The sequence below is a fragment of the Thalassophryne amazonica genome, chromosome 5 (genome assembly GCF_902500255.1).
Source record: "Thalassophryne amazonica chromosome 5, fThaAma1.1, whole genome shotgun sequence".
Classification (NCBI taxonomy): Eukaryota; Metazoa; Chordata; class Actinopteri; order Batrachoidiformes; family Batrachoididae; genus Thalassophryne; species Thalassophryne amazonica.
Genome location: NC_047107.1, coordinates 27,213,066 through 27,229,040, shown reverse-complemented (window position 1 = coordinate 27,229,040; position 15,975 = coordinate 27,213,066). Strand labels below are relative to the sequence as shown.

General features: G+C 41.4%; 1 protein-coding gene across 1 annotated transcript in view; it reads left to right on the top strand.

The window, feature by feature from the left end:
- The window catches only part of LOC117510220 (fibroblast growth factor receptor 1-A-like), a 42,405-nt gene that overhangs the window by 11,386 nt on the left and 15,044 nt on the right, over nucleotides 1-15,975 (top strand). Inside the window, exons 2-5 of the mRNA XM_034169844.1 lie at nucleotides 7,136-7,326; nucleotides 10,611-10,755; nucleotides 14,092-14,151; nucleotides 14,921-15,093. Coding sequence (XP_034025735.1) covers nucleotides 7,136-7,326; nucleotides 10,611-10,755; nucleotides 14,092-14,151; nucleotides 14,921-15,093 — 569 coding nt within the window. The remainder of the gene's footprint in view (nucleotides 1-7,135; nucleotides 7,327-10,610; nucleotides 10,756-14,091; nucleotides 14,152-14,920; nucleotides 15,094-15,975) is intronic.

Genomic DNA, 15,975 nt, shown 5'->3' with positions numbered 1-15,975 from the left:
AGTGAAATATATCATATAGCAGACAAACACAGTTTTAGGCAGGTGCATAAATTTGGGCACCCCAACAGAAAAAATACATCAATATTTAGTAGATCCTCCTTTTGCAGAAATAACTGCCTCGAAACCACACCTGGGCATTTTACAGCCCACGGGCCATATCTGGCCGTTTGGCTGACTCGGATTGGCCCACAAATAGCTGGAAATTAAAGAATAAAATATTTCCTATTCTATCAAGTTAGTGTTGCGGGTGACCTTCGTCCACCTCCCAAGCCGTTTGTGGCTGCGTGTGTGTGTCCTCCGGAGTATAGCAGAGCCTGGCATGGAGTGATCGCTACACAGCCTGGTACTGCGCCATTGCACAGTGCATGCCACACAGCCTGGCACGGTGCCTTCACACTCACCACACATACAGCCACACAGTCTGAAACACTTGTTAAAGATCAACAGAGACTAGATTTCTCTCACTGAACAAGAAAAAAGAACTGAAAAATACTAAAATGTGAACGTGGTGGAAAATACAAAGACATGCAAAGACAATAAGAACTAGTGTACTGAGACACTTTTCTCTTTTTTTTCTGCACAGTTCAGTGTTCCTTTTCTCTCAAAAATTCTTGAAATCGTAGTTGTAAAACAGCTAACTGATCATCTGCAGAGGAATGGTCTATTTGAAGAGTTTCAGTCAGGGTTTAGAATTCATCATAGTACAGAAACAGCATTAGTGAAGGTTACAAATGATCTTCTTATGGCCTCAGACAGTGGACTCATCTCTGTGCTTGTTCTGTTAGACCTCAGTGCTGCTTTTGATACTGTTGACCATAAAATTTTATTACAGAGATTAGAGCATGCCATAGGTATTAAAGGCACTGCGCTGCGGTGGTTTGAATCATATTTATCTAATAGAGTACAATTTGTTCATGTAAATGGGGAATCTTCTTCACAGACTAAGGTTAATTATGGAGTTCCACAAGGTTCTGTGCTAGGACCAATTTTATTCACTTTATACATGCTTCCCTTAGGCAGTATTATTAGGCAGCATTGCTTAAATTTTCATTGTTACGCAGATGATACTCAGCTTTATCTATCCATGAAGCCAGAGGACACATACCAATTAGCTAAACTGCAGGATTGTCTTACAGACATAAAGACATGGATGACCTCTAATTTCCTGCTTTTAAACTCAGATAAAACTGAAGTTATTGTACTTGGCTCCACAAATCTTAGAAACATGGTGTCTAACCAGATCCTTACTCTGGATGGCATTACCCTGACCTCTAGTAATACTGTGAGAAATCTTGGAGTCATTTTTGATCAGGATATGTCATTCAATGCGCATATTAAACAAATATGTAGGACTGCTTTTTTGCATTTGCGCAATATCTCTAAAATTAGAAAGGTCTTGTCTCAGAGTGATGCTGAAAAACTAATTCATGCATTTATTTCCTTTAGGCTGGACTATTGTAATTCATTATTATCAGGTTGTCCTAAAAGTTCCCTGAAAAGCCTTCAGTTAATTCAAAATGCTGCAGCTAGAGTACTGACAGGGACTAGAAGGAGAGAGCATATCTCACCCATATTGGCCTCTCTTCATTGGCTTCCTGTTAATTCTAGAATAGAATTTAAAATTCTTCTTCTTACTTATAAGGTTTTGAATAATCAGGTCCCATCTTATCTTAGGGACCTCATAGTACCATATCACCCCAACAGAGCGCTTCGCTCTCAGACTGCAGGCTTACTTGTAGTTCCTAGGGTTTGTAAGAGTAGAATGGGAGGCAGAGCCTTCAGCTTTCAGGCTCCTCTCCTGTGGAACCAGCTCCCAATTCGGATCAGGGAGACAGACACCCTTTCTACTTTAAGATTAGGCTTAAAACTTCCTTTTTGCTAAAGCTTATAGTTAGGGCTGGATCAGGTGACCCTGAACCATCTCTTAGTTATGCTGCTATAGACTTAGACTGCTGGGGGGTTCCCATGATGCACCGAGTGTTTCTTTCTCTTTTTGCTCTGTATGCACCACTCTGCATTTAATCATTAGTGATTGATCTCTGCTGTCTTCCACAGCATGTCTTTTTCCTGGTTCTCTCCCTCAGCCCCAACCAGTCCCAGCAGAAGACTGCCCCTCCCTGAGCCTGGTTCTGCTGGAGGTTTCTTCCTGTTAAAAGGCAGTTTTTCCTTCCCACTGTCGCCAAGTGCTTGCTCACAGGGGTCGTTTTGACAGTTGGGGTTTTTCTGTGATTATTGTATGGCTTTGCCTTGCAATATGAAGCGCCTTGGGGCAACTGTTTGTTGTGATTTGGCGCTATATAAATGAAATTGATTTGATTTTGATTCAGTGACAATGATATTGTGACTTGTCTTTAATTACTGGTTGATGATGGTAATTGATGTGATGTCTTTAGAAAGCTAGGAACCTCCTTGTTCCAACAGTATGTTTCAGTTTCAACAGTATATTAAACTCAAAATGCGTTTTGCGGTCAATGTGACCGAAAATGATCACAAATATAATGAGGCAGAAATATTTAACATTTTGTAAACGATTGTCTTGGAAAATTTGATTGAATAAATTACATTTTTGTAAGGTAACCTTTTTCGCTGCCTAATCAGAACATCGAGTTTGTCAAAACAATTTACTGCTTTTTATATAGGAATAAAATTATTATTGTGCAGACTTGAGTTTAGCCTTTTGGCCCGGCCCTCCACAATATTTTCTGTTTCTCATTTGGCCCTTGGCAAAAAATAATTGCCTACCCCTGCTCTAAACGCTTCCTATAGCTTCCAATCAATCAATCAATCAATTTTTTTTTATATAGCGCCAAATCACAACAAACAGTTGCCCCAAGGCGCTTTATATTGTAAGGCAAGGCCATACAATAATTATGTAAAACCCCAACGGTCAAAACGACCCCCTGTGAGCAAGCACTTGGCTACAGTGGGAAGGAAAAACTCCCTTTTAACAGGAAGAAACCTCCAGCAGAACCAGGCTCAGGGAGGGGCAGTCTTCTGCTGGGACTGGTTGGGGCTGAGGGAGAGAACCAGGAAAAAGACATGCTGTGGAGGGGAGCAGAGATCGATCACTAATAATTAAATGCAGAGTGGTACATACAGAGCAAAAAGAGAAAGAAACAGTGCATCATGGGAACCCCCCAGCAGTCTAAGTCTATAGCAGCATAACTAAGGGATGGTTCAGGGTCACCTGATCCAGCCCTAACTATAAGCTTTAGCAAAAAGGAAAGTTTTAAGCCTAATCCTATGTTTCTAAGATTTGAGGGGCCAAGTACAATAACTTCAGTTTTATCTGAGTTTAAAAGCAGGAAATTAGAGGTCATCCATGTCTTTATGTCTGTAAGACAATCCTGCAGTTTAGCTAATTTGTGTGTGTCCTCTGGCTTCATGGATAGATAAAGCTGGGTATCATCTGCGTAACAATGAAAATTTAGCAATACCGTCTAATAATACTGCCTAAGGGAAGCATGTATAAAGTGAATAAAATTGGTCCTAGCACAGAACCTTGTGGAACTCCATAATTAACCTTAGTCTGTGAAGAAGATTCCCCATTTACATGAACAAATTGTAATCTATTAGACAAATATGATTCAAACCACCACAGCGCAGTGCCTTTAATACCTATGGCATGCTCTAATCTCTGTAATAAAATTTTATGGTCAACAGTATCAAAAGCAGCACTGAGGTCTAACAGAACAAGCACAGAGATGAGTCCACTGTCTGAGGCCATAAGAAGATCATTTGTAACCTTCACTAATGCTGTTTCTGTACTATGATGAATTCTAAAACCTGACTGAAACTCTTCAAATAGACCATTCCTCTGCAGATGATCAGTTAGCTGTTTTACAACTACCCTTTCAAGAATTTTTGAGAGAAAAGGAAGGTTGGAGATTGGCCTATAATTAGCTAAGATAGCTGGGTCAAGTGATGGCTTTTTAAGTAATGGTTTAATTACTGCCACCTTAAAAGCCTGTGGTACATAGCCAACTAACAAAGATAGATTGATCATATTTAAGATCGAAGCATTAAATAATGGTAGGGCTTCCTTGAACAGCCTGGTAGGAATGGGGTTTAATAGACATGTTGATGGTTTGGATGAAGTAACTAATGAAAATAACTCAGACAGAACAATCTGAGAGAAAGAGTCTAATCAAATACCGGCATCACTGAAAGCAGCCAAAGATAACGATACGTCTTTGGGATGGTTATGAGTAATTTTTTCTCTAATAGTTAAAATTTTATTAGCAAAGAAAGTCATGAAGTCATTACTAGTTAAAGTTAATGGAATACTCAGCTCAATAGAGCTCTGACTCTTTGTCAGCCTGGCTACAGTGCTGAAAAGAAACCTGGGGTTGTTCTTATTTTCTTCAATTAGTGATGAGTAGAAAGATGTCCTAGCTTTACGGAGGGCTTTTTTATAGAGCAACAGACTCTTTTTCCAGGCTAAATGAAGATCTTCTAAATTAGTGAGACGCCATTTCCTCTCCAACTTACGGGTTATCTGCTTTAAGCTGCGGGTTTGTGAGTTATACCATGGAGTCAGGCACTTCTGATTTAAAGCTCTCTTTTTCAGAGGAGCATCCAAAGTTGTCTTCAATGAGGATGTAAAACTATTGACGAGATACTCTATCTCACTTACAGAGTTTAGGTAGCTACTCTGCACTGTGTTGGTATATGGCATTAGAGAACATAAAGAAGGAATCATATCCTTAAACCTAGTTACAGCGCTTTCTGAAAGACTTCTAGTGTAATGAAACTTATTCCCCACTGCTGGGTAGTCCATCAGAGTAAATGTAAATGTTATTAAGAAATGATCAGACAGAAGGGAGTTTTCAGGGAATACTGTTAAGTCTTCTATTTCCATACCATAAGTCAGAACAAGATCTAAGATATGATTAAAGTGGTGGGTGGACTCATTTACATTTTGAGCAAAGCCAATAGAGTCTAATAATAGATTAAATGCAGTGTTGAGGCTGTCATTCTCAGCATCTGTGTGGATGTTAAAATCGCCCACTATAATTATCTTATCTGAGCTAAGCACTAAGTCAGACAAAAGGTCTGAAAATTCACAGAGAAACTCACAGTAACGACCAGGTGGACGATAGATAATAACAAATAAAACTGGTTTTTGGGACTTCCAATTTGGATGGACAAGACTAAGAGTCAAGCTTTCAAATGAATTAAAGCTCTGTCTGGGTTTTTGATTAATTAATAAGCTGGAATGGAAGATTGCTGCTAATCCTCCGCCTTGGCCCATGCTACGAGCATTCTGACAGTTAGTGTGACTCAGGGGTGTTGACTCATTTAAACTAACATATTCGTCCTGCTGTAACCAGGTTTCTGTAAGGCAGAATAAATCAATATGTTGATCAATTATTATATCATTTACCAACAGGGACTTAGAAGAGAGAGACCTAATGTTTAATAGACCACATTTAACTGTTTAGTCTGTGGTGCAGTTGAAGGTGCTATATTATTTTTTCTTTTTGAATTTTTATGCTTAAATAGATTTTTACTGGTTATTGGTGGTCTGGGAGCAGGCACCGTCTCTACGGGGATGGGGTAATGAGGGGATGGCAGGGGGAGAGAAGCTGCAGAGAGGTGTGTAAGACTACAACTCTGCTTCCTGGTCCCAACCCTGGATAGTCACGGTTTGGAGGATTTAAGAAAATTGGCCAGATTTCTAGAAATGAGAGCTGCTCCATCCAAAGTGGGATGGATGCCGTCTCTCCTAACAAGACCAGGTTTTCCCCAGAAGCTTTGCCAATGAGAGTCTGGATTTTGGTTGAAGGTATTATGGACCATTCTTCTTTACAAAACATCTCAGGTTTGTTGGTTTCCGAGCAATAATATTCAGGTCTGGGGACTGAGATGGCCATTTCAGAATGTTGTACTTGTTCCTCTGCATGAATGCTTAGTAGATTTTGAGCAGTGTTTAGGGTCATTGTCTTGTTGAAAGATCCAACCCCAGCACAACTTCAACTTTGTCACTGATTCATGAACATTGTTTTCAAGAATCTGCTGATAGTGACTGGAATCCATGTGACCCTCAACTTTAACAAGATTCCCAGTACCTGCACTGGCCACACAGCCCTACAGCATGATGGAACCACATCCAAATTTTACTGTAGGTAGAAAGTGTTTTTCTTGGAATGCTGGGTTCTTTTTCCGCCATGCATACTGCCCCTTGTTATGTTCAAATAACTCAATTTTAGTTTCATCAGTCCACAGCACCTTATTCCAAAATGAAGCTGGCTTGTCCAAATGTGCTTTACCATACCTCAAGCGAATCTGTTTGTGGCATGTATGCGGAAAAGGCTTCCTCTGCGTTACAGCATCTCTTTGTGCAAAGTGCGCTGTATAGTTGAACAATGTACAGAGACACTATCTGCAGCAAGATCATGTTGTAGGTCTTTGGAGCAGGTCTGTGGGTTGACTATGACTGTTCTCACCATCCTTTGCTTCAGCTTATCTGAGATTTTTCTTGGCCTGCCACTTTGGGGCTTAACTAGTACTGTGCCTGCAGTCTTCCATTTAATCACTATGATCCTCACAGTGGAAACTGACAACTGAAGTCTCTGAGATAGCTTTTTGTATCCTTCCCCTAAACCATGATGTTGAACAATCTTAGTTTTCAGGTCATTTGAGAGGTGTTTAGAAGCTCCCATGTTGCCACTCATTAGAAGAGATGCAAAGAGGAGAATCATTTGCAAATGGCCACCTTAAATACCCTTTCTCGTGATTGGATTCACCTGTGTAAGGAGGTCAAGGGTCAGTGAGCTTACAAACCAATTTTGTGTTCCAATAATTAATGCTAAATGTATTCAAATCAATAAAATGACAAGGGTGCCCAAATTTATGCACCTGTCTAATTTTGTTTAAATAATTATTGCACACTTTCTGTAAATACTAGAAACTTCATTTCACTTCTCAAATATAAGTGTGTTCATCTGCTATATGATATATTTAACTGAAATTTCTGATCCAAACAACCAATGATTTATAAAGGAAATCATGAAAATTATCAGGGGTGCCCAAACGTTTGCATACAACTGTACACATGATTGGTTAGGGTGTTTTTTTTTGTTTTTTTTTAATAAATTTGCAGAAAATAACACCACCGTGTCCGTTTTTTCAGAACGCTCTCCACACAGGCCAATTCTGCAGGCTGGTCTGCCAGCTAATCAGGCCGCTGTGGTGGGCAGTGATGTGGAGTTTGAGTGCAAAGTGCTCAGTGATCCTCCGGCTCATATTCAGTGGCTGAAGCATATCAAGGTTAACGGGAGCCATGTTGGTCCTGACGGGTTACCATACGTCCGTGTTCTCAAGGTAGGAGTTCACTTTGACAAGTGCTGCAGCTCGATCTGTATTAAATCACTCATATAAGACACATCTTAATCACTTGAATTTTTACAAAATTAAAGTGAACACTTTTCTGGAACTGAGGCATACTAGTTCTATTTTGATTTTTGTCAATTGTTTTATCAAATCTACAATATTGAGTGTGAAAGATGGCCAAAGTGTTGTATGGCTGGGGGTGCCTGGCGTGCCTGGCTGCCTTTTGTTTCTGTCTTTTGTTTTTCCTTCCAGGTGGCGCGCGTTTAGGACTGAGTGGCTGTGTGGCTGAGTCATCAGGACCTCACCCTGATCACCTGAGGCTGATCATGTGCAGCTCATCAGGACTCACAGCTGTGGTGCATCTACACGGATTGGAGCATGGTGGCATTTAAGTCTGGAGTACACAGTGTGTATTTGCCAGAGACTCGACCTTGTGACCAGACGGGTGAGATCGTCGTCTCGAGAGCCATCTCATCATCAGTGGATGCAGAGACTGTACCAGGTTTGACACCATGGTCTGTGAAAGAGGAGGGGGTGAGGTCTCACGCTCGTCAGCACACTTCCTGAGGTACGTTAGATTTTGTGACTAACATTTGTACAGTCGGTATATGTGGTGTCCCTCACACCTTATTGTATTGAGCTGTTATGTTAGTCGTTTAATCAGCTTCCACTGCAGTTTGAGTATGTGAACAGGGTGTTCCATGCCTGCAGGGTGGGAAGCTGATTAGTAATTAAGCCAGGAAGTGTTTGCTGTTTATGTACACCTTTGAGCGGTCTCTCTGTGTGTGGAGTGTGGACTCACATGATGGTTTCTTCTTTCACAGACTCGGTTTGTCGCGGCCACCTGGGGGGTGTCGGCGGGGTCCTTGGGTCCGAACTGTTTCTGGCTCTGGACCGTTAGTGCTGCTGGGAGCACACTGGCATTCCACCACGCCAGACCGCGCACTCATTTGTTGTATTTTTCCACACCACTGTTATGTAATTAAATTTAGTTATCCTTTGTACCGTGCTCTGCTTATTTCATACTGGGTCCTTCAAACACTGGTCGGTTCTCCGGGCTGCGTCCGACACATAACACAAAGTGCACTGAAAAATTTGACTTTTTTAAATGTTATTTTATCTCTTTGTTGTAACTGTGAAAATGTGTGGCCTATATATCTTTGTTAATCTTATGTACCGTTGTTTTTCATGAATTGCTTTTTATTACATCCGCCAAGGACGTAATAAAATCACTGTCATTTATTTATTTGTCTGTCTGTCTGTTAGCAGGATTATGTCAGAAGTACTGCATGGATTTTGACTAAATCTTCACCACAGATAGATATTAGGCCATGGAAGACTCCATTAAATTTTGGAGGTAATCTGGATCTGGTGTCGCAGACCGAACGGTCCCTCCTAAAAATCGGTCCGCCCTGCCGTCACTGCGCATGCATCATTCAGAGCTCAGCAGCTTCATTTCTGAGCGTCACCAGAGATTCACTGATTATCACCTTGTTTCTGCTTCAAACTGCACTCCAGTTATCATCTATCTCAGCGACAGATATTTGAAGCTTTTGTACAACAATCATTTCCACATAAATTCAGCATTATTTCATGATTAAAAAAAAAAAATGACGGCAGACTGATCAGAGCGCACAGCAGCTGCTGTGCCTACATCATTTCAGAGCGTCAATAACGACTCACCAATTATTGCCTTGTTTTCTGCTTAACACGGCCTCGTTTCTGGTTATAACTGACTTTAGAATGATTTAAGAGGTTTTACCTCTTCATCTGATTGGTTAATAATCCCATTAATGCATTTGATCACTTTGGGTGTAGAGCATCCCTCTCAGACGTGCTGCTGAACTCTGAAATGACGCATGCGCAGTGAAGGTAGGGTGGACCGATTTTTAGGGGGGGACTGTTGGTCTGCAACACCGGATTCTGGATCAAGTTTTACTTTATATAGGCTTTGAAGGATTACTGTTAGCAGCACGGATTTTCACCAAATTTGTACCACAAATAGATATTAGGGCATAGAAGATTCCATTGAATTTTGAAGGTGATCCAGATTTGGATTGGCAGACATCAGAAAATCTCTGATTGCTCTTGTTTATTGTTTTTGTTGCATGTTGCACATGACTTGTTTTTATTTCCAGCATTCTGGTGTTAATAGCTCGGATACTCAGGTGCTGACCCTCTACAATGTGACTGAAGAGGAGAGCAGAGAATATATATGTAAAGTGTCCAATTATGTAGGAGAGGCCAATCAGTCAGCCTGGCTGACAGTCACCAGATATGATTCCACAGGTAACCACCATGCAGGCGTGCAGGACAAGGCTGTCAGGACCGTCTGGAAAATTTGGGCCATTTACCTCGAGACAACCTCAGCTGTTTCTCTCCTCCCTCTGTTTCTCCCTCCCTCTCTTCTGCCTCAGTGCTCCTGAGTATAAATGACACTATGGAAAATTCCCAGCAGAACATTGAATGTGTGTAGTCTCAGGTTTATGTTGGACCCCTTCTCACTACTGCCCTATGCCTGTGCTCTGCCTTCCTAATATAGGCCTTTCTTGCTATTGTCTTCAATTATTCTTGCTCTCTTGCCCTTCATTGTCCTTAAAGGCCATTTCTCAAGTGCTTTTTGTATTTTCCAGCTTTCTCACTCACCTGTATTTCACAGGCCTCCTGTTATTTGTCTACTGCCTACATAGTTTGCCAAAGTGAGGGTGAAATTGTTGTATGTGACGGTTGGACTGTGCCCTGTTCTGCTGTGGAGTTTTCCATGCTACTCATCTCGTGCATGTAGAGATGAGACTAATGCAGTGGTGTCCAAAGACATTCCAGAAAGGGTCAAGAGGCTGCAGGTTTTCTTTGCACCCGCTGACTCCAGCAGGTGATTTCACTGATTAACATCACTTTGAGTAGATGGGATGAGTTTGTCAGTGAAATCACCTGCTGGAGTCAGCGGGTGCAAAGAAAACCTGCAGCCTCTTGGCCCTTTCTGGAATGTTTGTGGACACCACTGGACTAATGTATTCAATGTGGTGATGGGATGACCCATTCAGGGCTTCGGCAGTGTAGAATCTAGCTAACCAGTTCCCCACTAACAGAGACTGGAGGGCTGTTCCTGGCGGAATACTTTCCAGGAGTTCCCGGTGTTGTTTTTGGTGGGGAAGGTGATAAGGGAACGTGGAGGAAAACGCTCCTCCATCTCTTTTTTTCTTTCAGAAACCTTTACTCATGGTTCCTTTTTCCCTCTTGGGCCTCTTGTTGGGTCTGCTTCCTTTATTTTATAGACCGCTGGCCTTAACACCACGGACAAAGAAATGGAAGTCCTCCAACTGAGAAATGTGTCTTTTGATGATGCTGGGGAGTACACCTGCTTGGCGGGCAATTCTATCGGGTTCTCTCATCACTCTGCATGGTTGACCGTTTTTGAAGGTATCAGTGGTTCTATCTCTCTCTGAATTTCCTTCTCCTATCTGTGTCCCTCACTCTAGCCTGGTTGTCCACGATCCACCTTTCACAGAATAGGATCTGGTCTGACTCTAGTTCTGTTGAAAAATGTGTGAGGAAGCCAGAGCGGGTTATTTGTTCAAATTCTCTGTGTGTTCTCGTCATGGCTCCTGCTCCATCTAAACCTTCTTGATGGGAGAGTATGAGCCATGCTCTGATGTATCTCAAAAGAAATCTAAGAATGCCAAACAGTCTGTCTGCTGACTCAGACATTATCTCCAATAAGATGCCAACAAAATTACACCAGTCGTGTTTTAATTTACAGTTTTAATTGTACTGTGTGTGTGTGTCACATACTCATGGTTGTTTTGCAGCTCTGGTCAGATTTCACTTTGAACTCTTTACTATTCTTTTCTTTAATTGGTGTTTACATTTGATTTGATGGAAAGCAGATTTCCTTTGACAAGCGCTACTTTCACTTTATTTATTCAATGTCTCCAAAGGAGCAACGAGCTGTACAGCAATGGGTATACAGAAAAGCACAGAATAAAAAGAAAAGAAAAGCAAAAACACACCAAACATTCAGTACACAAGGGGGACACAGTACAGACCTGGATCGATGGAAAAGGAACCGAGTTACCTAACACGATTTGCCATCAACCCTATGTATCTGCTTCTCTCCTCCGATCAGCATTCAGAACAGAGATAGCCACAGGTACAAAAGGAATGCTTATATCTTTACTCCTTACTGTAGGAAACCTAAGCCTCGCTCCAGATGGCAAATAACAAAATTCACCATGGAGAGGGTGGGCCAGATCAGATAAAATTCTCTGAGCCTTCCTCCTCACCTGTCTGGAAAACAAGTCAGACAGTGAGGTCTGCTGGGCCCCCAAAAGCTTGCTGCACAATTCTACAATGTTGTGAAGTGGCTTCCTTGCTTTAATGCTGAGATTTCCGTACCAGCACATCATCGAAAAAGTTAAAACCAATTCAATACAAGATTTATAAAATAGGGTCATTATTGTCCTGTCCACTTGAAAATATGACAACTTACAAAGACAAAACAGATGCTGCTGCCCCTTCTTGTACAGCAGGTCTGCATTGTCATTAAAGTTCAACTTGCTACCGATCAGCGGTCCCAAGTATTAATAGTTGTCCACATGCTCCACCTGTTGGCCTTTGATTGTAGTGGTTTTGGGTGAGGACATCCGTTTCCGAAAGTCAATAACCATATCTTTTGTCAACATTCAGCTGCAAGAAGGAGTCGTCACACCACTGAACCATATCTGCCACGACAGGGCCATGTTCCCTTTCATCACCATGCAGGAGACTGATTATAACAGAATCATCTGCAAATTTTAATATATGGCGATTCTTATAGTGGCTGCAACAGTCATTTGTATACAAAATATACAAGAGCGGGGACAGCACACAACCCTGTGGTGAGCCTGTTAAGGAATATAAAACATCAGACAGGCAACCATTTACCCTCACTCGCTGAGATCTCCCTGAGAGCTGTTATCAGAAGAAACCACTCTATCCTCTGTAGATAAAGAACTGGTGACCAAAAAAAAAAAAAAATCATTTCCTTTAACACCAAACTAATACAACTGCAAAATCACCTAAGTCATCCAGAGGCATACATTTTTAACTTATGGTTCAAATTTTAACCTACTCATTTTGGACAAGTTATTTAAAATTACTGTCATGTCTGAGTTTTATAAAGTGAAAATATCAGATATATGTTTTCGTTTTAAAGTAATGTGCTAATTTTTAAGGTTTTGTGAGCACATGCTGTGCCAGGCAGCAATGCATTATGGGTAGCATAGGGTAATCTCAGACGTTCACAGACAGAACAAAGATGCATCAGCGAAATATTTGCGATTGATTGGTATACATCACTTCATAATGATGTTCTTTGATTCAGTCATACATTGTCAAAATGCATCATTACAGACATATTTATATTGTACATTTGTAAAGTTTATAGGGTCATTGTTAGAAATGCTGCACCAGCTCAAATGGTCATGTTTAGCATATACAGCAGTTGGTAAACCACAGCTCCAGAGCCGCGTGCAGCTCTTTAACCTCCCCGGAGTGGCCCCAGTAGCTTTGGCAAGGCTTCTTGTTTGTGAATCCCCACCCACCGAGTGGCAGCATCTTGATGTTGGAAATTTCTGAGGTTTTCATACAGAGTAAGTCATGTTTTAAGACATGCAGGTTAGGTGAAATGGACACTTTAATTTTTCCATTGGTGTGCATGTCAGTTTCAATAGGTTTGCCTATCTGTATGGGGCCCCTGAACAAATACAGTAATGCTGGGTGGTATACCAGTCTGAAAATTATATCTAGTTGCATCCATCTTCTATACCTGCTTACTCCAATTAAGCATAATGGGGGGCTGGAGCCTATCCCAGCAGTCATGGGGCATGAGGTGGGGTACACCCCGGACAGGACACCAGTCTATCGCAGGGCCACATATAGACAAACACAATCACATGCCTATGGTCAATTTAAAGTTCCAAATTCACCTAACATACATGTCTTTGGATGTGGGAGGAAGCTGAGCACCCAGAGAGAACCCACACAAACACGGGGAGAACATGTAAACTCCACACAGAAAGGCCCCAGGTGGGATGCGATCCCACGACCTTCTTGCTATGAGGCAACAGTGCTAACCGCTAAGCCACTGTGCTTAGTTCCAAATGAATAAATAACCTTCATATCAGGAAAGACTGTTTAAAACTTTAAAGCATTAGTTTTTACCGCATGTCCTCTTAACTTCTGATTGGTGCAAAGTAGGGAATTGTGGGTACTTGATTGATCCAGAGGGCTTTTGACACACTGACACACATCCCTGCCTTGTAATAATACCATGCCATCACTACTGCATGGCATGGTCAAACAGTGACAACATAATGAACATTGGTGAGTTCTATGTTTACGTCAAGAAGTGCACATGGAAATAAGGTGCCAACATGCAGCAGCAGAGTAGTAAAAACCTGAAGAATAAGGAGGCCTCAATTGTTGTGGTGTTTTTGTTGTGTTTTAATTATCTATGCTGGTATACTGCCTGATGTTTAAAATGTATTGAAAAAGGATTTTTGGCCGAACCACCTACTACTGATGTGCAGTACTCACAAATGATTTGCGCTGGTCAGTAATTACAAACATGTGCCATCATGAATCGGCAGTCATGTACATGGCTGATCTGGTTGTCTAGAAAGCCTATCTCTTATTAGAGTGAACATACTGTGTGAACATGTGTATAAGTGAAATTGTGTTTGGATGCCTAACCATTTATTACCTCTGTTCCATCAGATGACATCATGGCTTCATCTGAGGATGATGCTAAGATCTTGTGCAGACAAAAGGTGCTACGTACGTTTCCTGATCTCTTTATGTCACGAGTGCAAAAGCAACAATTATTCATTTTTCGCTTGCCCACAGCTACAGGGTTGTAAGTAATTATTGTGATTGGTCAGTGATTTGGGCCGTTGTGATTTTATTAGTGTGCATGTTTGTGGGCCACGTTTGGCTTTCACTGCAGCTTTGATACAAGGAGTGGCATGTGGTGACCAACAGTGGTTAACCTTAGATGTCACCCAATTTGTCTATGCAGCAATTAAAGGGCTCAGGCTTTGTCATCTGGTTACGAGTGCATGCTGTGTCCATGACCAGCTATGTGCTGCCAAGTGATGCAGACACGCATGCTGACCTTGACTGTGCTGTGACTCAGAGCTGGATTTAAATTTACTCATCATCAAGGCCAGGCACCTAAGTGGCACTGCCTTTTGTAAAGATATTTAGGTGTGCCTTGAGTAGGCACCGGGAGGGTCCCCCCTTAGATTTGGGATGGATAATAGAAGATAAGCCTTACTGAATTTTCATGAGTAACAAAATGTTGAAGCTTCAGTTAAAATGTTGAGGTGTTTACAGTCTGTCAAACCCAGAGACAAAAGTTTTTTTTTTTTAAGTATGTACATTTCATAGTACTTATTAAAAGAAACTCAAGTTTTAGGTTGCATGAAATAACAATATTTCAGGTTTTATTTTAATACAATAGAATGTCTGTTTTGTGTCTATTAGTTGCAATGTGTACTTTTCTGCTGTCCAAATGAAAGACTCTGGCTTTTTTTTTTTTTTTTAGCAATGGCTCCACAGTGGGCTCATCCAGAAAAAATGGAGAAAAAGCTTCATGCTGTCCCAGCCAGTAAGACTGTCAAGTTTCGATGTCAAGCCAGTGGCAAACCAACTCCAACTTTGAAATGGTATAAGAATGGCAAGGAGTTCAAGAGAGACCATCGTATCGGTGGATTTAAGGTAAAAAAAAAAACAATTCCTCCCATCTTGGTAACACCCCCACCCTCTTTGGCATTTCTTATGTACTCACTTGTAACTCATTAACTATGACTGTAGATATGATGATGATCTCATCTTCACATTAGATCACACCACCCCTTTTGCCTTGAAGGCTTTCTGCAAGTGAAAAAGCACAGGCGGGTTTCACATTTGTCTTGAAGAAACTGCAAAATGAAATCCTATTCCACAGAAAGGAAGGTTGTGCCACAGTTACAATATCTCCAGGTGGGCAATCCAAGCCATGTATTTAGATGAAGGAACAGGCTATGGCTGTCCTCATTTTCTGTGTTGGAGTATCATTGTTTTGAGAAACTGTATCCATGCAGCAGTAAAGTTATAATGCTGACAATACCTTTTGTTCACTTCAGGAGCACAACGCAAGTGTGTACATCATGATCTCAGTTTGATTATCACATGGGATTTAATTTTTTGCATGGTCATTTGCAGCACACGGCCGCCTGGTGAGAGGCTTTTCACCACAGGCTGTGGTTTCGGTCCTGTGTGCTCTGCGCTGTCCGGGTTCCGTGCTGGAGGTGAGTTTTGTGTTGAATAATCTTGTCATGGCCTGGCAATACAGTTCCATGTCACACCTCCTACAGCATTTAGTTGGTGAGTAGGTAATAATATGTATATTACAGCAGTGAGATCCGTTCAGCTCCATGTTAATGTGCGCTATGACACATTACAGATGCGTCGTTTGCATCAGTCCTCTAAATAAATAAATTCACTTCAATTATTGTGCATGAGACCATAGAGAGGGGCTGCGGCACACAGTACTTTCGGTTTGATTGCGCACTGTTCACACCCACTGTATATGATGAATGCGTGCCACATACATATTAT